Source organism: Panthera leo, chromosome F2, assembly GCF_018350215.1.
Source record: "Panthera leo isolate Ple1 chromosome F2, P.leo_Ple1_pat1.1, whole genome shotgun sequence".
NCBI classification, from domain to species: domain Eukaryota; kingdom Metazoa; phylum Chordata; class Mammalia; order Carnivora; family Felidae; genus Panthera; species Panthera leo.
In genome coordinates, this window is record NC_056695.1 from 79,952,304 (window position 1) to 79,976,529 (window position 24,226).

General features: G+C 53.8%; 1 protein-coding gene across 9 annotated transcripts in view; it reads right to left on the bottom strand.

Annotated features, from left to right (window-relative positions):
- The window catches only part of AGO2 (argonaute RISC catalytic component 2), a 123,999-nt gene that overhangs the window by 56,656 nt on the left and 43,117 nt on the right, over window positions 1-24,226 (bottom strand). For 3 of the 9 annotated variants that reach the window (XM_042924283.1, XM_042924286.1, XM_042924284.1), the window contains exon 2: window positions 3,980-4,175. In XM_042924283.1, coding sequence (XP_042780217.1) covers window positions 3,980-4,175 — 196 coding nt within the window. Of the gene's footprint in view, window positions 1-3,979; window positions 4,176-5,286; window positions 5,452-17,216; window positions 17,341-17,514; window positions 17,711-18,785; window positions 19,158-21,672; window positions 21,834-24,226 lie in introns of those variants that run through there. The other 6 variants (XR_006198521.1, XM_042924282.1, XM_042924291.1 and 3 more) reach the window with 5 other exon arrangements.

A 24,226-nucleotide genomic window follows, 5' to 3' on the forward strand; every position in this document is an offset into this window, starting at 1 on the left:
TACACACGCAGGCCGAGGGTGTAAAAGCTTGTACAAAGTTGTACATCAGCTAAACGGCAAGCTTAAGAATGGCCATGAGATTGTATTAATAATCAGAATTACAAAATACAGAGAACACTTCCTAGTGATAAAGGGTTCAGTTTATCACAGGAGACAAAAAATCATAAAAATGTGTACCCCTAATAACAGAGCTTTGAAACACAGCAAACAAAAACAGTACTAAAGGGAGAAACAGACAAAACCCACACCACACTCGGACAACACGACGAGGACGGAGATAAAGAACTGTCGTGACGCTACAGACCAACGCCACCTACTACTCAAATCCCCACACCCGCCAACCACAGGACACACATTCTCTTCAACCGGATGAGTAACACCAAGATAAATCTCATACTTAGCCATAAACTAAGTCCCAACAGAGTTCAAAAGGCTGAAATCTTACAGAGTATGTCCTCTAAACTTTATGGTTATGGTTTGTGGAATTAAATTAGCAATCAATATCAACAGGTACCAAAAACAAAACAAAACAAAACAAAACAAAACAAAACAAAACACCAAAGAGTTAAAATTTGAACACATCTCTAAAAACAACAAAACCCCACAGATTAGAGAATTCACAAGAAAATGGAAAATATTTTGAATTAAAATTACAATGTATCAAAACGCATGGGCTATAGCTAAAATCAGGCTCAGAGGGACATTTACAGCTTTAAACAAATGGATTGGAAAAGAAGGAAGGTTTAAATTTGATGATCTAACCTCAAAATGAATAGAAGGATAATAAATATCAGAGAAAAGAAAACGGACAGACGGGTGGATTCAACAAAAGAGAAAAATCAACAAAGTAAAAAAGCTGTTTCTGTGAAAACATCAATATCATTGACAAACCCTAGCAAAGTTGATCAAGGTAAAAGAGAAAAAAGACAAATTTAAAGTATCAGGAATGAGGCGCGCCTGGGTGGCTCAGTCGGTTAAGCGTCTGACCGGCTCAGGTCATGATCTCGCACTTCATGGGTTTGAGCCCTGCATCGGGCTCTGTGCTGGCAGCTCAGAGCCGGGAGCCTGCGTCCTCTCTATCTGCCCCTCCCCTACTTGTGTGTGTGCGTGTGTGTGTGCGCACGCGTGTATGCTCTCTCTCAAAAATAAACGTTAAAAAAATAAAATATCAGGAATGAACAAGACTCTCACCACACATCCTACAGACATTAAAGGAACACAGGCACCATGTTGCACCAGTAAATTCAACAACTTACAGAAAATGGACAGATGCCTTGAAAGACGCAAACTGCCAAAACAGACACACAGAGAAAATTCTGCACAGCCTGGTACCTAATAAAGAAATTAAACCGTACGAGGAAAACTCCAGGTCCAAACGATTTCAATGACAAAGTCAGTGGAACATTTAAGAAGGAAATTATACCAATCTATCTTTCGTCTTGGGAGTTTTGGGAGGAGGAGGGAACATGTCCCAGCTTTTCACAATGCCACATACCCCTGCTATCCAACCTAACAAGAAAAGTACACACCCATGTCTCTCAGGAGCAGAGGCACAAAAATTCACAACGAAATGCTAACAAAGTACTGCAGTATATAAAAATAATAAGTCATGACTAACGATGTATATAAAATAATACATCTTAACTCTGAGAAAATCCAGCCACTCTAACATAAAAAAAAAAAAAAGTCAATGTAATTAATACACCTCATTAATAGGAGGTAGGAAAAAAGGAAGAAAAACTATATGATCATCCCAAGAGATGCAGACAAAGCATTTGACAGAATTCAACACCCAATGATGAGAATACTTCTCAGCAAATCAGGGAGGGAACTCCCTCGGTCTGATAAAGGGTCTCTAAGAAAATCCTGCGACTAATAGAATACACTACAGGTGAGAGAATGAATGATTCCCCCTTAAGAGTGGAAACAAGGCAAGGATGTCTGTTTTCACCACATCCATTCATCATTATTTATAGTGGATTTCTTAGCCACCACAATAAAGTAAAAAATAAAATGCTTTAGAAACTGGAAAAAAGTAAAACCATCTTTGTTCAAAAGTAACAAAAAAACTTTTTTTAACATCTTGAAAGTGCACAATTAAATGGTTTTAGTATATTCACAGGGTTTTTGTCTCCCTTAGAGCACCACAATCTAGGTTTTGAACATTTGTCATGACTCCAAAAAGAAACCCCGTACTTGTCGGCAGTCACTCCCTCCTGAGAAACTTCCCTCGTGGACAATGCAATTTTAAAATACAATTTGTAGTAACATCAAAGAACACAGCACACTTAGAATAAACAAAACAGAAGACCTCTATGATGAAAAGTATGAGTAAGTTCTGCAAGAAATTAAAGTAAACCTAATGAATGGAAAACACAGCCATGTGTGTGGACCAGAAGATTCAACAGTATCCACTTTCCCCAAATTTATCTACAGTTTCAAAGCAATCATGATAAAAAAATTCCAGGGAACTTTCTGGTAGCAACTGAAAATCAATTGATTTACCCTCCCCCCCAAGGGGGCCCAGGTAAATCGATGGTGAAAGAAAAGTCTTCTCAACAGACCCTTACCTCCCACCACAGACAAAAATTAATCCAAGATGGATCACAGGCCTAAATAAAAAAACAAGCCCAAATTGTCTGCTTAAAAAAAAAAAAAAAAAAAGAGTACCTGTACCCTTCAGATAGGCAAAGATTTTTTGGAGAGAACACATAATATGGTAACCATTTTCAAAATTTTATAGATTGGATGTCAACAAACTTACAAAATTCTGCTCATTGAAAGACACCATTTAGAAAGTGAATCAGCAGGGGCGCCCGGGGGGCTCGGTCAGTTAAGTGCCCAACTTTGGCTCAGGTCATGATCTCATGCATTGTGGGTTTGAGCCCCACGCTGGGCCCTGTGCTGACATCTTGGAGCCTGGAGCCTGCTCCAGGATTCTGTGTGTGTGTGTCTCTCTCTGTCCCTCCCCTGCTTATTCCTTCGCTCTCTCTCTCTCCTGTTCTCTCTCAAAAATAAATATTAAAAAAAAAAAAAAAAAGTGAAATGACAAGCCACAAACCAGGGGAAAACACTCCCGATACAGACCTGGACCTTAAATATAGTAAAAACTCCTACAAATCAGGAACAAAGAGACAAGCCAGGGAAGAGGCTTCGACAGACACTTTATGAGAAACACTACGTGACACTATATAACGTGTAAACATAATGTAATTATGGTTATAGGCACATGAAAAGGTGCTCAACTCACTAGTTACCAGGAAATGGAAATTAAAACCCCCAAAGAGAAACCATGAGACTGAAACGCGAAACTCCAGGAGCCTGGCCGTCCCCCGTGCTGAGCGGGACGGGGCGCGCAGGCCCCACGCCACCCGCGGGAGAATGAGGCGGTGCGACCACTCTGGCGGCCTCTCGTGCAGCTCAGCCTACACCCACGCTGGGATCCAGCAATTTCCCTCCCGGGTATTCATCTCAGAGAAACGAAAATGCACGTCCCCAAAAGACTGGAAGAACAACGTTCATCGTGGCAAAGCCCAGACAGCCCGAGCGTCCGACAGGAGAATGAATAAAGAAATCACGCAATATTCCTCGGCGATAAAAATAAGAGGCTATTAACACACGGCAGTGCGGGTCAGTCCCACAAACACCAGGCCGAGTCTAGGGAGCAGGTGGGGCGAGACGATCTCACAGGGCAGAAAGGGACAGCACAAAGGGACGCGGAGCACTGGCCTTACTTAGCGCTGGGATCGATGGAGAGGGCAGGAGGCAACGGGCACGCGCACACGTTCGTCAAAGCTCACTGAGCAGCATGCTTGACAACTGTATCCAGACACAAGGAAACACACAAAACGTTTTTCAAAAAGGAAACGCCAAGGGACACCTCCGGGGAAGGAGCTGCCGGAACGGAAGGGTCGATTACTTTAACGCCGGGACCCGCGTCGGCCGGTCGAGACCGATGAGGGATGAGAGGACGGAATACCTGTTGACTCTCCTCGGGCATTTCTCCGGCTTGATATCCAATTCATAATGGTAGATGTCAATTTTTGGAATGTCCATTTCAAAGAAGTTGGCCTGTAACTTGATTGTTCTCCCGGAGGTCCCGAAGTCGGGTCTGGGTGGAGGCTTGAAGGCATATCCTTGGATGGGTGGCGGTGGCGGCGCAGGAGGCGCGAGCACTGGAACGGCCAAGAGAACGCCCGTTACACAGAGAAACACCCGCTGTCCCGGAGCGCTCGCGAGCCCCTCCTGTGAGTGACCCGCCCCTCCCAGCCCTCGAGGACCCCCGCTGTCCCATGTGCCCCCCATACGCTCATCCTCGCCTCCTCCTGCCTCGTGTCCACCCGTTTCCCGGGAACCCCTGACTCTCGTGCCCCTGGCCCTCGCCCTAACTGCCAGGCTCCAGGGACCCTCTGCCCTTCGAGCCATGGTCCTCCCTTTCCAGGCTGTTGCTCCCTTGCGCTGCCCGGATCCTTGGAACGTTGGGTTTTCTCTCCCCAGCCCCCCGTCATCTCTCATATAGGCTCACAGACGGTTGACACTGCATCCACAATTAAACCACGGTTCGTGCCTCCATCAGTGAGGCCGTGGCCCACCCCCTACCACGACCTTTCCCACACGATCTGCACGCACAGCCGAACACACAACTGTCCTCATTTTACCTGCTTCCTCTGGAATCCATCCGTTCTATCCATCCCTCTCTGCCCCTGCTCGGGGCCCCGTTTCACCCCACGGGCAGTTAGGAAAGCCTGCCAACGGGGTCTCGGCATCCAGGCAACCCCCCACCACTTTCCGCCCTCCAGGCCAGAGGGGCCGATCTCCACGGGTCCAAGCACCTCCACGGCCGCCCAGCTGCAACCAGGAGCCCTCACGTCTGCGAGGTCTGGCCTCAGCCTGGTCTCTGGCCGCTCAACCCAAGACGGCCTCGACCCTGAGGACCAGCCTCCCTCTTCACAGCTCCCTACTTCTCCTGTCTCTAGCCTGCCTTGTTCACATCTCCGGGATAAATCTGCTACGCTGAGCGGGAATCCCAGCCGCCTCTCCAGCTGGACCTGAGCGACTTGAGGACGGTCTGCCTCCCCGAGGGCCTGAAAGCACCTGGTGCACAAGAAGAGGCCAGAAACACCTGCTCAAGCTCCGGAAGCTGGGGTTCAGACAGGTAAGGGGAGGGATGCCAAAGTCACTCAGAAAGCGTCCTTACAATGGACCACCGAAGTAGGAAGGAGGATGTTTAGGACCTCAAGAGACAAGAAAGCCGAGCCTTCCTGACATCAACACGCGTGCACGCACCCGGCCACACGTGGCCCCAAGCACCACTCCCCATGTGGCAGCAGGTAATCCAGCGGCTTCGGACGGACGGCTGTGTTCGGGTCGACACGAGGACTCCACTTTCCGCGCGATCTCTCCCGCCCCTGGAAACCACAGCTCACCCCTTCTCTGCAACAGACCAATGCCACATTTCCACAAAGGAGGGGGTCTCAACACAAACCAATTCTTTACTTAAAATGCACTGGAGGGGCGCCCGGGTGGCTCAGTCGGTTGAGCGGCCAGCTCTTGATGTCAGCTTAGCTCATGATCCCAGGATCGTGGGATCGAGCCCCAAATCGGACTCCACGCTGAATGTGGACCTTGCTTCAGATTCTCTCTCTCCCTCTACTCCTCTCCCCTGCTCATGCTCTCTCTCTCTCTCAAAAAAAAAAAAAAAAAAAAAAAAAAAAAAAGAAAAGAAAAAAGGAAAAAAGAAGAGCTGGGGCGCCTGGGTGGCTCCATCGGTTAAGCGTCCGACTTCGGCTCAGGTCATGATCTCACGGTTCATGGGTTCGAGCCCCGCGTCGGGCTCTGTGCTGACAGCTCAGAGCCTGGAGCCTGCTTCAGATTCTGTGTCTCCTTCTCTCTCTGCCCCTCCCCCACTCACGCTCTGTCTCTCTCTCAAAAATAAACAAACATAAAAAAAATTTTTTTCTAAAGCGCTGTAGTAACTCACTGTGTATTTGCTGTGTATACTGATGTTCCTTCTTTGCATACGAGAGACTAGAAAGATGGGGCAACGTTAATTATCAGAAAAGGAGACAATGCCAACAGGGCACTACCCATATGTAATTAAAGGGACGAAAGTCATCAAGGTGGTGTCCCTCCTTCATTCCTATTTAAGCCATTGATTTAATCAAGGAACGTTCCCTCCTGCCCCCAGCCCTCCCACAGACAGTAGAAAGAAACTTCATCCCAATTCAAATTTTCAGCAATTCTGTTAGTAAAGTTCAAACGGCCGCTTAGAAAAAAAACAATTAAAAATTTTTCCAATAACAGAATACTCTTAATTTTTGCTCACGTTTTCATTTTTTTAAATCTTCTTTATAAAAAAAAAAAATCCATGTACTTCAATGCCTACTGACATTTACTAGAAACAAAGGAAGGCTACTAAAAATAAGCTGTTTTTACTGCATTTATGACCTAGAAAAACCCAGAGTTCTCGAATTGTTTTCTGTCTTGTTTTCGATGAGAAAATGAACATGCTTCAAGGTTATTAATCTCCCTGAGTTACACCATCCGGAAACCTGCAGGTCTGTCTGAGCACCTACGACCCTAGAGAATGGTACCTACAGACCTGCACACGACACGCCGTCCCTGCCACAGCACACTCGCATGTACCTAGGGGCTGGGTAATGCGCCTGGGACCGGGGAGACAGGTATAACCCACGTGTCGCCTCCCAGGACAGTGTCTGGGTGTCATCTGACAGATCAGGCGTGTTTACTGCTCGTAAGCTCAGCTCACACGCGATCCTTTGCACTACAGACCCTGACCGCGTCCGGGGGTGGGCTCCACTCTCGCCCAACTCTGTCCCCTGAGGAGAGCCCACTAGCACACGGTCCCCGCTCTCAGGGGACGCCTAGCCAGTGAGGGGAACCTTGTGAATACAGGAGCGCAGTTAAACCACAGAAGTGACATCTGTGCCCCAGGAAATGTCCAGCCACAGAGCCAGAGGCATCTGGTGCCCAGGGTCCATTCCAGGAAGCAGAGTCGTATCTGCACTGAAGGGCTCTCCAGTTTACGAGGGGCTTTCACATACTTAACTGTGTGTCACAGTCACGGAGCGAAGGCGCTCCCTTTGAAAAGTCAAGCCGTCCGAGGCTCAGACGGCAACAGAGTGGTGGTGCCCAACTCTGAGCCAAGACTTCCTCCTGCCACGAGCAGCCATCCGGCCCGGCAGACGCAGGTGATTTTACTTGCCTCATATCTAACCGCTGGCACAGAGATGCCTGGAGCCCAGTTCTCTGCTTGGACCTATTTCCCCCACCTGCAAAGCACGAATTCCTCACACATGTGCCATGGAAAACATGGAAAACTGTCCACTGGTCTGCGTTACTGACTCGTATTGATGCAAGCAGCAGAAAAAAACGCGATGGTAACACATTCATGAAATATATAACTTCACAAGATATTTCTTCCTTGCTTCTAGCTTTTAAAATTTTTTTTCATGTTTGTTTATTTTTGAGAGAGAGCACGACTGGGGGAGGAGCCGAGAGGTAGACACAGAATCAGAATCAGGCTCCAGGCTCCGAGCTGTCAGCACAGAGCCCGAAGTGGGGCCCGAACCCATAAACCACGAGATCATGACCTGAGCCGAAGTCAGATGCTCAACCGACTGAGCCACCCAGGCACCCCGCTTCTAGCTTTTAATAATGAAAATACTGAGAGCTCATGGGAAGACTATGGAGTATACAATGACAAGTGAAAGCTCTAACAGTTTTCAAAGCAGAGTAGGGCGAGGCCCCAGCAGCTTTATTTTTTTGTCTGTTTATTTATTTATTTTCAGAGAAAGCGAGCACAGCAGGGGAGGAGCAGAGAAAGGAAGAGAGAGAATCCCAGGCAGGCCCCATGCTGTCAGCGCAGAGCCTGACGTGGGGCTCGAACCCATGAACTGCCAGATCATGACCTGAGCCAAAACCCAGAGTGTGGCGATTAACCGACTGAGCCACCCAGGTGCCCCGAGGCCCCAGCAGTCTTATGCCTCCCTGCCCAGCCTCAATCCTAGGAGAGATCTCAGATCCGTTTTTGTACTTTACAGAGAGTCAGCCTCGAGCGTGGAGCGCCAAGACAAGCGGGACTCACGAACCAAACGCCAGAGAGGACCCAGCGCTGGCGACGCTGCCCAGAAGCGCCCGTGTGTGAGGAAGGGGCGGGACGGCACACGGGGGTAAGGTCACTCTCGCGGGACGGTCGGCTCTTGGCCCCAACAGGTGGGTGACGTTCCAGCGTGAAAACCAAATGCTGCCGGAAGCCAAATGCTGCACAGCACACGCACCTTCACCACAGTTGACACAGACTGACTCTGAAAATTAATTCCCGTATCGGCTAGAGATGAACTGTCCAAGCACACCCGGCCCGCGGCCCCCTTCCCCTCGCCGGTTCTGCAGCAGGAACAGAGTCTGACGGCAGATACGCCACAGCGCAGAGCAGCGGGGGCAGGGGGACCAGGAGGACCAGGGGGACCCCGAGCCCACCGGGCCGGGTACTGGCGAGCAGGGGCTCCGGAGAGGCGCGGTGCCTGTCGCGGCCTCCGCAGCCACGGCCACCGTCAACATCCACTGAGTGAGTGAGAGCCCGAGGAGGAGGAGGAGGAGGAGGAGGAGGAGGAGGAGGAGGAGGAGGAGGAGGATCTGGGAGCCACCACAGCGCGGCCATGGCTCCGAGAGTCCGCTCAGCAGAGACCTGGTCCCCAACCCGGCCCTGCAGGAAGACCCCACCTCCACCCCAGCTGTGGCCAAGCCGGCCAGCCCGTGCCAGGCCAGGCCATCCTCCCGACCTTCCAGGTTCTCCCCCTCCCCATCCTTCTCCGTCCTTCACCGAGAAATCCGGCTTCCAGCTTCCCGTGAAAGCTGTGCGGCGACGCCCAGGCCCGCGCCCCCCGCCCGTGGCTCCAGACAGTTCCGCTGGGAACCGTCGGCGCTCCCTCCGCACTGGGGGGCAGGATCCGGGGGGGACGGGAGGGCAGCCCCTCCCTTCTCACCCAGGAGCCCCGGATGGTCACAGCTGGAAGAGACCCAGTTGAGGGGGAGGGCGACTGTCGGCCGTCACCGACTCCTCCGCCAGCCCCCACTCCCGACGGGGCAGGTCCTGGGGGCAGGGAGCCCGAGAGCCTGAAGGCGTCAGGGAACGCGGGCCACGAGTGTGTGAGGAGCTGCTACCCATAAGTCAGCACGTGTGTTTAAAAGATCCATTCTTAGAGCCACATCTCAATCAGTGAAAGGGAAGCATAGTGAATGAGTAATCGACTTCCTGTATGAGTAACTGGGCCGCAGCAACCAGGAAGTTTGGGTGTTTTTTCCAGAAGCCATGGAAGGCTGGCTTGTCCTTGCGTTTGAAGCGAGGCTTCTGCGGGACGGCGTGGTCCTAAAGAAACCCGCCCCACGGGGTCCAGACTGTCACCAACTTGTCAGAGGAGGGTCCCAGATCAGGCTGTGGGACCCTGGCCCCAGCAGCCCCCTCGGCAGGGTGGAGCTCTGGTCCCACCCTCCGCCTCCGTACGGGACGGAAACGAGGGACAAGGAACTGGGGTGACCAGAGGAGACAAGTGAAGGTCTGCTGGACGTCCTCAAACGGGTGGGTGCCCTGGGTGGGGGTGGGAGGCGCCCCAGCAGCTCAGGGCCTATCGGCGCAGGCCTCCATGAGGACAAACCACCAGCAGCGACACTGCTAAGAACTTTCTCTCAGGGCTCTGCTCATATCCAACTCACTACCTTCGGTGTGGCAGGGGTAACAGACTCTCAGCCCTGCAGTAAAGGCAGGCAAGTGGGGCACAGAGCACCTGGGGGGGAGCCAGGTCACAGGTGGGTCCTCAAGGAGCAAGTGGGCAATGTTGGGAGGTTCCCCTGCCTGCGGCCACCTAAGCACTCCCAGCAGGCAGGTGGAGGAGGGCAGCGGCTCTGGGCTCACAGCTCACAGCGCAGGGGCTGGGGCGACACCTCCAGGCACCGGGCAGGGGAGGGGCCAGGAGGGCACCAGTGCCCGCCGTGCCCAGAAGGAGGTGTTGCAGATGGGCTCCGGGCAGGCTGGGGCAGGGCCTGCTGTGGAGATCTTTCAGGCCCCTGAGAGAGTGATGCCCTAACCCCACCGAGAGGCCCGTGGCTCAGGCTTCAACCCACACAATCACCTTTCCTCTCTTCTACCTGGAATTGGGAGGTCGCAGAACCGAGGATCCAGAGACACTCTGACCCCTTTGCTATATGATGAGCACTGTGGCAGGAGCAGGGTACAGGTTTCAGTCTCCTGGGGGAGAGGAGACACGGCCGGCCACACCAGCGGGGCGCCACAGCACAACTTCACGCACAGCTAGGAGCCCCTCCGAGAGGAAGAAGGTGGCTCCCTTCCAGAAAATCTCACACGCATCTTACCTCATGAAGGATGGACCAGATAACTGAGAGCTTGTTGGGGGGGGGGGGGGGGGGGACAGGCACCCAGGATACCCCACCCCTCACCTGTCTTCTTCACCTGGCTAGAGATCATGGAGCACCTTCTAAATTTTTTTTTTAATGTTTATTTGTTTTTGAGAGAGAGAGAGAGAGAGAGAGAGAGAGAGAGAGAGAGAACGTGAGTGGGGGAGGAGCAGAGAGAGAGGGAGACACAGAGTCCAAAGCAGGCTCCAGGCTCCAAGCTGTCAGCACAGAGCCCGACACGGGGCTCGAACCCACGAACCATGAGATCACGACCCGAGCCGAAGTCAGATGCCCAACCGACTGAGCTACCCAGGCGCCCCTCACGGAGCACCTTCTAAAGCAGCACCTGCAGGTGACGGCCCCCTGAACCAATGTGTCTTTGCCTGCAATGGTAGACACAGACTGGGTGACTGCTTTCATTTACTGTAGTTTTTATAACAGAAGATACAGAAAAACACGGAGAAAATAAAAGGCCACCGGAGATGGTCCTGTTAAAATGTCAGTCTTCTACATACCCATATGACACAACATGTGCACCCGTGCTAACACGGAATCATGCAGACTTGTACCGGCTTCTTTCATTTAACATCATATTATGCAATTCTCCAAAATGAATCTTTAATGACCACATTACTCACTGAGCCATCTCCTGCGGATGCATTTCAGTGGTTTCCAAATTTTCACTTTAAAAATGAAATGCTGTGCTGACGACCCACGTAGAAACATCTCTCCCTACATCCTCGAGAGGAAGCAGGGGCCAGCGGGAGGGCTCAGTGCACAGGCGGGCCACCCTCCACAGCTTGAGCCATGTGGCTCCCACCGCATCTGCCTTCTCCCTGCGCCCTCCTGGCCCACCCTTCTCCCTACACACTGAAAACACAGCCCACCTTCACCCCTCCAGGCTCCCAGCCTCGAGAACAATGGACTCGCTGACCAATTCATCTCCTCAATCTGACCCTAGGCTGCAGGCAGCAACCCGGGGGGGGGGGGGGGGTGGGGGGGGTGGGGAAGGGAGACAGACAGGCAGGCAGGCAGAGAACCAGGGCCTAAGCCCAGATTCTGGGCCTCAAGATCTATAGGACGCGAGCCTGCAGTGCTCCCCTCCCAGTGCTGCTGCGGAGCCCCACCCTGCCACCTGCCGCCGTCCCTCATCTCCGCCCTCCCTGCTACCCTGCCCAGCAGGTCAGAGGCCCCCTGACCACTGGCACGCCATCACTTCAAGGCTCAGCTGGGGACGTGTGCCTCCTGAGCCCGCACACAGCAAACCAGGCCTTGGGGGCGTCCTGGGCTCCCCACCATGCCGAGGGCCCTTCCAGGACACATCGCCAGGAGCTCCCAGCCAGGGGTCCACGCAGCCAGCTCAGAGGGTCTGTGAACGGGGACGGAGCAAGTGACACGTAGCGCTTCTTTCCATTATGAACATGGACACGTGGAGACACCGGGACCCTCACGTCATGTGGCGGCTGCTACAGACACCACAGAGCAAGTCTGAATTCACGGCTACTTCAAAATCATGAGATTTATGAGGCCCACTGGTGGACCAGTTAGAAAACGTGGTAACATTTGCTGTCATATTCTGATGACTGTATCTCGACATGACCGGCTTTCCTGGTCATCCTACACATTTTGTTCTGTGCCTTGAAAAACAGGATTCTGGTAAGGGATCCGCCCATCGCCTTCACCAGACTGACAAAGGGGTTCGTGACCCCGCATGCCTGAGAACCGCCCGCTGTCAGGGGACGGCACAGCCTCATCTGGAAGCAGAGGAACCGATGTCTCAGTTCCTCCCCGTGTCTGTGGCCCTGCGGAGGGCGGGTGGGTCTGCGGACAGCACCACGCCCTGCAGGCCTCAGAACGGGGCTGTCTCGAGGCCGCCCCAGAGCGTCTGTCCCTGACGGGACGTGGGCTCACGGCTCACTGGCTGCCATGCCGGCTCCCCAGGCCCGTCACGCAGGCCGCCTACCAGGCAGGGGTTCGGAGTCGGGCCTCGGAAGGCACACGTCCCGCTGCGGCCTCGCGGCACAGCCTCGTGTTTACGACGTGAGGCCAATCTGTGTCCCAAGGCCCGAGCTACACGCGGGCTCAGGAATCAGCTCGGGGGAGGCCGCTGTCCCCGGCAAGTCCGTCTGGTGACCAGCACGGAAGGCAAGCAGCAGACAGGCATGGCTGTTCGGAGAAGCCCTTCGTTTCTGCTGTTTTCTAAATCCCTAAGCAGGTGGAACGGAATTTTCAAAATCCCTGCGTGACCCATTAGGCCTGGGCACACGCGGGCACACACGGGCACACGCGGGCCCACGCGGCTGCGCCCCCACCCCCACCGCCTGCCTGCAGTGGGGCACCAGCTCAAGCCATCAGGCCAAGAGCAACAGCCCCGACCACAGATGACACATAATAAATAGCAGAATTTGGGGCCAGGAGTCACCGTGGAAACCAAGGAGAGTCAGTCACCCTTCCTTCCCCAACCTGCTCTGAGTCACGGACCTCGAGCCAGGCTCCAGGCGGGTCTGGGGGCTCTGCGTGGGGGTGGGGGGGGGGGGGAGAAAGAACACTGAGAGGGGGGCTGAGACTTCCTGCCCCCCCCCGCCCCCCCGCAGGCGGCGTTCCCTCCACTACATCTTATTAGGAGTCCAGGACGTTCAGAAACAAAAAGACCTACGTGACCCTTGGCTCCTGGGTGACTTAAATGTTCCTCAAGAAAAATCTACATCACAGGATCGCTAAATAAATGCGGAGTCTGGCTCTTCAATTAAGCAGCTTTGGTTGCTGGCAAGCGAACCACTGTACCTCCATCTGTACTTGCCACGGGGCTGGCACAGGGCACTGGAGGGAGCCCGGCCGCCCAGCACCCGGGTCTCAGTGGGACTGGGGTATTTGAAGATTTGCCACCAAATGCCATAAGGCTACCGTATAGCTCTTCCCAGAACCTCGAAGTGAGCATGAGTATCAGCGTCCCATAGCCTCTATTTTCCTTTTAGAATTCTGTGTGCGTGGTATGGGCATCGGCCAGAAACCATGAAGGCAAAAGAAAGTGACAAAAATAGCTCAAGGCCGTCCAGCCCGTCCGTGCCACAACGTGGGCCAAGCCGGGCACGGACATCAGCTCCCTCACGCTTTTGGACATCTCTTGAGGAGGGAAGAGGGACTTGTCAGGGTCCCAGCCAGGCGGTGGCCGAGAAGGGCCACACCACCACCCAGGGCCGGGGGGGTCTCCCGCACACCTTGCTTTCCCCACAGGCTAGAAAAGGACGGGTTCTGACACCGGCCGGGACACAGACCGCAACGCGGATGCTGTCAGACCAGCCCTCTCCTGCTGCACCCAGCACGCACGGCTGCCACTTGGCGAATTCACCTGTTGCCTACACAGGTGGGTCTCGCTTACGGCCGCCCAAGCCGATGGAGCTGCATTACACACAGTCACGGCAGCCTTTCCGGTGAAACGAACGGAGGCATTCTCAGAACGGAGCACCAAGAATGCAGAAAGGAACATCTGCTCCTGTCAGCTGGAGAGCAAGTTAAGAGGACACCGCTCTGCAGAACTGCAGTGCGAGACCCGGGGCGGCCAAGGAGCCAGCTGCGATCAAATACAAAAAAAAAAACCAGACCTCGCCCAAGTTCCCGGAGGGATGTGTTTTTATCTGGCCAGACGCCCAGACAAGGTGCTTGTGCCCTGACATCCGGTTCAGGCACCGCGGCCGAGAAGAGCCCAGCTGGGACGCGCAGACACCCTGTACGGGCCCTGGTGCTCCCCTCGGCCCCCAGACCTGCGAGGCTGGGCACGCCCCTGAGGTGGGCGGAGCCTAGCAGGGGTGCCGGGTCACTGTGTAGGGGGGCTGCACTCTCAGCACACTGGAGCCGGGCGTCCGTGCTCAGGGCTCCGCTGGCCCCACCGGGGCGCTTCGGCGTGACAGTGACCGTCAGCCCAGAGGGCAGCGGGCTCAGAGGACACCCCAAGGCCGGCGCCGACCCCGACCGCGAGTCCCTGCCTGGGAAGTGACGCCCTCCCTTTCTCCAGCAGGAAGATGTGTCCACACCCTAGGGAGGCGCTCCCGTCCGCTCCTCTCCCTTGGGCATGTGTGCCCAGCGCCTCCCGCCCTGAACGAGGATGAGGGGAGGAGAACCCAGACGAAACCCCAGGCAGGCTCGCAGACAAGGTGGCGGAAGGACGGCCCTGCGAGGAGAGCAGCCAAGCGTGGAGTCACAGAGCCCTTCTCTAGAAATGTGTCACCTTCACGCGGCTACAGTTCCTGTAACTCTTCATTTCTTCCCCTCGTGGTAAAAACCCTCTGGGAAATTCCAATCTGTCGCCCGGTTCTTGGCCACGCACGAAGAAGTGGCCCTGAGAGGCAACCCCGAGAGGGAGGGGCCAGTCGCTCTGGGGGCGAGGGGACTCGGCCCTGGGCACGGCAGGTGTTCCTGGGTGACGGTGGGGTCCTGGCCGGTGCCCAGGGCCGCGCGCAAGGCGAGGGGAGTCGGCAGGAGGACTGCCACCAGAACGCCTCGCTCAACTTTTGTGGTTGAATGAGTACCAGTCTAAAAATACTTTAACCTCGTTTTAGCGAACAATACAGCACGTACAGGATACATGTCACACACGTAGCTTCAGGACGAAGCACAAAACAAACATCCAACCACCCTCATGCCAGTGACTAACAAGGTTATTCTCTATCTTCACTGCAAACTCCCAGAACTTCACCCACAAAAGATTTTTAAATAGACTTTTGTGAAAATCCAACCATCATTTCAAACACTATTTCTCTGAGAAATGGTCCCCAGGCCACCCCCGTGATCTGTAAAAAGAAAACTTCCCCATAAAAGTTGTTTTAATAAACTTTCCCCCCTGCATCAAAGATGTCCCCTCTGACCCGCCATCTGTCTTTAGCCAATAATATTACACATACTGTAAAAAGTACAAGCAGGAATTTAGGAAATCCTTGACAAACGTAAATCGCCACCCCCCTTCCGCTGAGGTGTCCCCCGAATGGCTGGTATGGCCACTGTCCACTGCCGTCCTGCTCCGTGGACGTGTGGTTCTTTCAAGAGCTTGTCAAGACATTCGGCCACGCGACCTGAGCGCTTTACGAAAGCCCTGAGGACACACGAAAACCACCCCCCGCGTGTCTCTCTCTCATGCTTCCCTGTAACGCTTACCAGCTGTGACTCTACTTATTTTGTGATTCTCTGACCAGCCACTGGCCCTCCCACCAGCTCGTGAGCATCGGCAGGGCAGGGCTTGTGTCGGCTTCTGTGCAACCGTGGAAGGAACGAACAGACGAATACAACAATAGCTCAGTGTCAACACTCAGTCTTCGTAGAAACCCCTCCACCGATCTGTAGCTCGACGCCGGTGTTTTACGGCAAAAACACGGAGCATCCACGTGGAGACTATGACTCCGTCTTCCACAAGCTGTCTCCACCATCTCAACCAAGGAAGCTGTGTTTATCAAGCATCTACTACGCTCTGGGCACGACTCCAGGTACCTCCTCGTCTGTCCTCACATCCCCCCTCTCGGACACAAGTTGTCCACACTTCACAAACCAGGGCACCCCGGAGGGTGACTCAATGCCAGGCCAGCGAGGTTTTAGAACCTAAATCCTTCTATCACCCCAAACATACAAGAATCTAACCTCCCGTCTTCTGTTCCCATCCTCTTAAGCAGAAAGTTCACGACTGTGTGCTCTGTGACAGTAATGAATCCACCCTGGTTACCAAGGACATCTCTCCACACCAACAGAAAACGACTAACTATCCCTTCTAGCGTGTGTATTACTTTAAGCTCTCCCGCAATTCCTTGGGAAGAACCACGTGTGCTGTCCCGGTTAGTCCTCACCGTGGGCCAGGCACGTGTGACCCCCAGCTTGCTGCTGGGACACCGGGAAGGTAAGGACAGACCAAGCTGGGCTCAGCTCAGGTCCTGCTGCTATGAGAGCCCATGAGTTCTGCCACCAGGCTAAGGTGCCTCAAGTCCTTTTGAGACAGTGGATATGTTTAAGCCAAACACATTTTCCAAAAGAAATGGGTGGGCTAACGGTGCATAAAGTAGGCCCCCCAAGTTCGTTCCGTTGGCACAGGAGAGCCCAGGAACAGCTGTCACTAAACTGAGGTCTGACTGTGTGCCCAGCCTCAGGCTACGTGTCCCATATGCTCCCTGAGCACCTGCTGTGTCCCTGTCCCCGGGGGACTCACTTCAGCAGAGAGCGGGCAGAGAATCACGTCAGGAGCAACCGTGAGGACAGTTCAGGGCAGGCTAAGGTGACATTTCAACCGTGGGACAGGAGAGAAGGGACAGGTGGAACACTGAACATTTGAGGGAAAAGTTAAGATGAGCTCCCTCACATCTTATTACAAAACAAACTCCAAATGGACACAGATTGTAAATAGGCAACATTTGTAACTGAAACAAAGACATCCAAAGAACTACTTTAAAATTGAATAGTCTTAAAAAAATTAAAATTAAAATTAAATTAGTCCTTTATAATTCGGGAGTCGGAATGTTCTCTGTCTTGGAACCAAAATGCAGGTCACAAGAGATGAGTCTGACTACACGGGATTTTTAAAGCTTCTCTGGTGCCCAAGAAATTCGGAAAATGTTGTGACATAATAACTTCACAAACCTAAAAACTTAAACCTGGGTAGACGGTCTGTATAGATTAATAAGGATTTGAAACTCCAACGGGAAAACATGGAGAGTGCGCACGGGCAACACCAGTAGCCGACAAACAGAAAACATATTCAGCCCTCATTCAAAAAATGCAAATTGAAATCGTAAACAACTTTTTTTGCCTACCTGGCATTTAGAAGAGCCGGGGAAAATGATCAGTGTGATTACATCTAAGCTGGCTGGTCTTGAAGGTATGTTACAGAAATCGGTTAAAATCCTGTGCCCTTTGATGAAGTAACTCAGGGTGCAGGCATTTATCCTCAAGCACGCAGACACCTACACACAACAGCAAGACATCCCCGCCCCGGAACGCATCAACGCCCACCCAACACATGACTGATGAGGACTTCGTCAGCACAAAGTCTGTTAAATAAGCTGCTGCGGTAACCTGCTCACACCGCACACAAACAACTACTCCGCATACCGGGAAGCGGGAGGAGTTCCACAACGGCGCTGGAGGCAGTCCCGTTTGTCACGTGTCTACACACGCACACGTGTGGGGTAGGAAGGCTCGTGAACACGAGCGGTGGCTTCTGGGAGGTCATGTGATAAGTTGTCTTTCTGCGCTTTCTGCCTCGATTCTTTTAAGTGGACTATTTACTCTTAGAAAAACAGAAAGCTATTTTTTAAACACCTACAAAACCAACTTTGAACAAATTTTGGCAGGAGAATAAATGGGTGTTTACTCTATTTTTCTCTGACAATTTCCAAAGTTCAACAAAAACTAAGAGGTGGCAAGCACAGCCAGTACTCCGCCTAAGAGACATCTCTTTAAAAAGTTGCCCAATCCAGGGGGCGCCTGGGTGGCTCGGTCGGTCGAGCCTCCGACTTCAGCTCAGGTCATGATCTCGCAGTTCGTGGGTTCGAGCCCCACGTGGGGCTCTGTGCTGACAGCTCAGAGCCCCGGAGCCTGCTTTGGATTCTGTGTCTCCCTCCCTCTGTCCCTTCCCCGCTCATGCTCTGTCTCTCTCTGTCTCTCAAAAATGAATCAACGTTAAAAAAAAAATTAAAAAAAAAAAGTTGCCCAATCCAGGATATGAGGTGGGTGTGTTAGGATTCCCACGTATATCTGAGGCCCCTCATCCACAGCCACACAGATGTAGACAGGAGGGGCCCAGCTTGGAGGAGACGCCCCGTCATCTAGAAGATGGGCGGCCACCAGGCCACCCGCAGGGCCCCCCACGCGCAGCCACGAGGTTGTCCCGGGGAGCCCCCTGGCACCTGCCAGTGCCCGGGGACCTGCCACGCGGAGGTAAGCCCGCACGTCGCTATTTCAAGTCCAAGATTAAAGCCACAATTTGGGTTCTATATCCCAGATAAAGCGAACTCATACTGAAAGTGCACCCAAGGGAAAAAAAGTAGGGGACCGATTTCTGCCCATTTATAACCGTGCCCCACACGCCTCCCCCCTCCTCCTCCTTCCTCCCTTCAGGTTACAGGGTTGAGTGAGTTTCTGAGGTGGCAAGAAACCATCTCGCTCACGTCCACCCTTTGCAGCAGGCACAAGCGGGGGTCCCAATGCCGAGCACACACGGCCCCTTCCGATGCCACAGCCCGGTTCGGGGAGCGTGGCATCTGCACGCGTGCAGGGGTGCTGCCCGCACCGACAGCCCCGCGGTCCAGCTAGAGCCGTGACCGCCAAATGCAGGTAGCCACCAACGTTTTATTCACTTTTTAATGGAAAAGAAAACATACACATTGGGAGCACATCTCGCCTGAGGGCAAGCACCTTCTGCAGACGTGCCGTTCACGTGGCAGTCGTGGACTGGGTGTGCTGCAACGTGACCTTCTCACTGGGAGCGGCCGGGAACAGGTCTGGCTGCCTCCTGTCTGCCCTTCTGGAAGGAAGGCACGGCCACCCACCAGCTGCGTGAGCCAAGGCTCTTTCCGTGGGACGCACTCCTGACTTCAAGCCCTAACCTGGGTAACGGATGAAGCACAACGCGCAGGCGGGTGTGTAGCTAACGCGAATCCACGGGTCCTGATCCATCACCATCAGCTCGTGAGGCCTGATGAATTTTAACAGACAAGGAATCAGGAAGAGAAGAATGGTATCAAAAACGAAAGAAACCACAATTTCAGTTCTGTCCCACGGGGCTACTGAGTGAAGTCTTCGCTTTCCGCCTGCCGTGGAAAGAATAAGTGTCTATTTTTACCGGCTAGGCGGCGAAACCCATCATCTCTCCCTCCTCGGCTAACACACAACCCGTGTCACTCAGAACCAAGGCTCTGCGTCATCGGCCCGACTGGGGAACTGACGGGTGACCCTGGGTGCCCAGGCTGCAAGGTGGCTGTCCACTGCCGTATCAGTTACTCTACGTGGTCCAACACAGACGGAAAAGGACGAGCGGGACTGAGGCCAGATGCCCCGGAGGGCTGACGGCCCCACAAAGCAGCTCGGCCGCTTAATGTGGCAACACAGGCGGGAAGGGGACACACACACAACAGTCCCCATGGCCCTTACGGAGGACAAAGTCAGGGGCTTTGTCAGGCATTTTGAAGCCATCACACCCAAAAGAAGTATCTTAGATGGGGACCCTGGGGGGCTCAGTCGGCCGAGCGCCTGGCCCTTCATTTCGGCTCAGGTCGTGATTTCAAGGTTCATGCGTTCGAGCTCCGCATCGGGCTCCGTACTGACAGCAAGGAGTCTATTTGAGACTCTCTCTCTCCCTCTCCTTCTTGCTCTCTCTCTCAAATAAGTGAAAGGAGGAGGAAGAGGAGGAGGTGTCTTAGACCAGGCCAGCAGGACGCAGCGGGACCCGCTGGTTTGGGCTCAGTTACTGGAGAAGGGCTCTTTCTAAGCCGCTGCCAACCTAGAAGTCCAAATGACTTCAATCCTGAGCGAGCAGGCATGAGCTTACATTTCTTTCTGTTGAAGCCAATCGCTTTGCTAAATTCTATCCAGGACAGTCCCGGCTCCCTCCCCATTCCCTGCCAGGCCTGACAGCCGCCCCAGGAGAACACTCCATCTCCCCGCTCGGATGAGTGCCCACCGTGCGGCACGACCCTCAGCGACCCTGTGCCCTCTGCGCACGGGCCGCTCCGTGAGCCACAGGGCGTCCCTGACCTGGCTTCCGCACGCCCACTCCCTCCCCAGCCCGTCCCGCTCCTCGTCTTGGCCCCTGGAAACCAGCCACAGCAGACGTCTCTCTCCTGGAGACCCTGCGGTGCCCAGAGCCACCCAGAGCCCCTGCCACCCGACAGGACACTCTTTCAGATGCCGCAGGTTCACAGGACCCACTGACTGCGTCTCTGTCCGGCTGCTCCTGTTCAGTGCCTCCAACTAGAGCAACAGAGTAGTAACTCGCCACGTTCTCCAACTTACGCCCCGCTTTGTCACACCTCTGTCACGCGTGCAGCCTGCCGATGCCAACGCCCGATCTACCCGGGACTTCAGGGGTTTGGGGGCCACGCGTGTCCTCCCACACACCCCAAGTCTCACTCGCGTCGCCCCCCCGCCCCTCGTGAAGCCGTGTGGCCGGCCAGGTCGGTGCATCTGCTCTCAACACCTGGAGAGACGGCCCGGCCCTCACAGGGACCTGACTGCACACTACCTCTGAGGTCCCGGCGGCCCTCTAGCCGAGACAGTTAACGCACGCACGCCTCGGAGCGCCCCGCGCGTCTAAACCCATTTTGGCACTGGTCGTGTGGCACACATACACACGTCCCTTACGTCGTCCGGAAATCAGGACCTTCTCGTGATTCACAAAGCGAAAACAAACAAGACAGGCAAAAGCCCGTGGCCACTCAGAAGGGACTTCTTGGACCTAGTAAGTTACCCAATGAAAACCTCCTGAAAACATCACTCCCGCAAAAGAAGTATCAGAAGGGTGTCTCCTGAGGTCAGAACCAAACAACGAGGCCTGAAATCACCACTTCGACAGGTTTTACCAAGTGCAGAAACAAAAGAAAAAGAAACAACCAACACGACTGGAAACAAAACCGCGAAAGTGCCACGTGGAGGCACAGTCACCTACATCAAACTACGGCGGAACCACAGACAACCGTGAGAACTGAAAGAATTCGTCAAGCTTGCTGAAAACAAGATTCTAAATATCCACTGCCTCCTTCTACCTGAGCAGCTCCTGATTAGGAAAATGACTTTTACAAAGATGCCATTTAGAAACAACAAAAACCGCAGGTACAAAGGAGGGACCAGGCTAGGATCTGCTTGAAAGATACTTCAAGTAATTAGTCTTGCACTCGGTGATAGGCTCAGCCATCTGGCCTCATGTTAACGCATGTTCTCTCTTCAAACCCCTGCAGCACGCTGATAAGTCAGCATCACGGGGGGCTTAAAGATCCAAGAAATGTGCACTGTTCACGGAAAAAGGGAGCCAGATTCTGGGTGGTTATTCCCTATCAGGATCCTACGAGAAGGTGCGACGTGTGACTCTCATTAATGATATCGCTGAACTACTAAGGCCATTCCCTGCAACGCCTTCCGGTTACTATAATCTGAGTGCCAGGTGCCCGGACAAATGGCACCTCACCTTTCGTGAGGTTCAAAACACTTCTGCTAAGGTAGGGAGTGTCGCCATCTTGCAGAAGAGACAGAGACGGACAAGGTGAACTGACTTGCCTGAGGTCGCACAGTCGCAGAGCTGGGACCCGGACTCCGGCGTCTCTGTTTCCAAAGTCTGGACTCTTCCCGGGAAGCCTCCATGCCTCCTCTGGCTCTCTGGCTGGATCAGGATGGTTTGGAAGGATCTGGAAGGGCCAGGAGCTCCCAGCTGCCATAACGTGTGACGGCAGTTAGCTGATAGCCCTCATGCAAGAGCACGGTCACGAACGACAACCGGGCACCTGATGGCCGTCCTGAACCACAGAGCCGGTCGTCAGACTCTGCTTCTCAACCCGAAATAGGTCCTAACTGTTTTGGAAGGACAACACGGCGGCAGTCTTAAAGCAACCCAATTCCTTTTGACATCGAGAGCTGGGGGCCACATCCCCTCCCCTTGAGTCTGGGCAGACTGGTGACAGCTTCGACCCGCAGAGCAGGGGAGAAAGGGAAATGATGCCGGGGATTTGTGAGGCTGGATAAGAAGAGGCCTCGCAGCAACCGCTCTGCTCCCTGGGAATGTCTGATTTCCAGATACTTCCTCGAAGAACTCAGCCCGAGCCACACAGAAAGGCCATGTGGGCGCCCTGGCCAGCAGGCTCTGCTGAAACCAGCCTTGGTGTCAACCCAGCCCGGGTGCCAGACCTGCGAGTGGAGAGGTGTCCAGATGGTCCCAGCCCTGAGCCACTCCGCTGCCTCCCGGATGAGGCTTGACGGGGCAGAGAAAGCACACCGCCCCTGGGCCCGGTGCCAATTTCTGACCCAGAGAATCCATGAGCACAACAGCTGCGGCTTTGCACCACTCGGTCTGGGGGGGCTCTTCCCACAGCAACCAGAGCAAACACCACATGTTTTACAGGCCCACCGACCAGATCTTCCTGGTCGCAGTGCTGTTCCCCACGAGGGCCCCCAATTCAGTACGGACTGTTCAGATGTCCAGCTGCCAGCCAGTCCTGTTACGATAAAGAAGGCCACAGGACAGGAGCGCCTGGGTGGCTCAGTCGGTTGAGCCTCCGACGACTTGGGCTCAGGTCACGATCTCACGGCTCAGTTCAGAAGTTCAAGCGCTGCACCCTGCTTGCCGCTGTCGGTGTGGAGCCTCCCTCTCTCTGCCCCTCCCCTGCTTGCTCTCTCATTCTCTCTCCCTCAAAAATAAATAAAGCATGAAAAAAATAAAAAATAAAGTAAAGAAAGAAGGCTGCACGAGGACACCTTAAATACGTATGTTGTGGAGGAAGGCTCACTGGGGAGTCTTCTGGCAATCATGTCCCCACTCAAGGATGTGGAGGAAACTAGCAGACAGCTCAGCACACGGAAGGGGCATGTGGCTGCGAAGCCCCCAGAAGAAATGGGCTTTCTGATGCCCTGCGGGGCTCACAGGAAGGGAACATGTCTAAGGGCAGAAAGAAAACAAAAGGAGATGTTGGTCGATGAGCTGAGCACAAGCGGTTCCCCTGGGATCCAGGGTTGATGCAAGGCCGGTCTGAACCCGGGCCCCAAGTATGACAAAAACACCATGCTGCTGATTGGTCCCATGTTGCCTTAGAGGCTGCCGGCCTCCCGTGACCCTCCGGGTGTTCCGGCGGCCTGCCCGGCCGTGGCCAAATGTCCGGCACGTCCCTCCCGCCCCCTCCCTCAGCTTCGGACTCACTGGCTTCATGGAGGGAGGGTGTAACAGCCATCAGAAGAGGGTCCTGGGCACCTGGGGGACTCAGCAGGTTGGGCCTCTGACTCTTGACTTCAGCTCAGGTCATGATCTTGCTGTTCAGGGGATTCAGCCCCACATCAGGCTCTGTGCTGACCGTGTGGAGTCTGCTTGGAACTCTCTCTCCCTAGCTCTCTCTGCCCTTCCCTTGTGTTTTCTCTCTCTCTCTCTCTCAAAATAAATAAGCATTAAAGAAAAAAGAGAAGAGGAAAAAAAAGGAAAGGAAAGAGAAAAGAGAAGAGAAGAGAAGAGAAAAGAAAAGAAAAAAGAAAAGGAAAGAAAAGGAAAGAAAAGAAAAGAAAAGAAAAGAAAAGAAAAGAAAAGAAAAGAAAGAAAAGAATAGAGCTGTCCCAGGCCCACACCTCCGGGAGCATCTGTCGGGGGCGAAGAACTATGGTGTCCTCGCCGGGCCCAGCCCTCTGCCTGCAGACCAGGGTGGAATCAGGGACAAGGCTCCAGCCACCCCTCCCCCTCTCTGCTGTGACTCTCCCCTCTCAGTCAGGCTGTTCCCATCTTCAACAAAACGAGACAGAGACAGAGAAAAGACCTTCTAAGACCCTGGAGAGGAAATCGCACATCAGCTATAAAGCAGCTCTGATTAGACAGAAGCGAACGCCAAGGGTGAGGCGTCCCCAAGAAAGAGAAGTAACATCCCGAAGCACCCAAACAAGCAACTCTGAACCCACGAGTGCGAGCGGGAAGACACTGTAAGGAACTAACACAAAGTCGTTCACGGGTAAAAAGCGAGCCCCGCCAGACTCCAGGCCGGAGCGGTCTTTGGACCCCACTGTCCGCCCCCCAGCCGTCGAGCCACTGGTTGCGTTAACTCCTAACTCTCCCCCAGCTCTGCAGCCGGGCGGGGCCCCCACC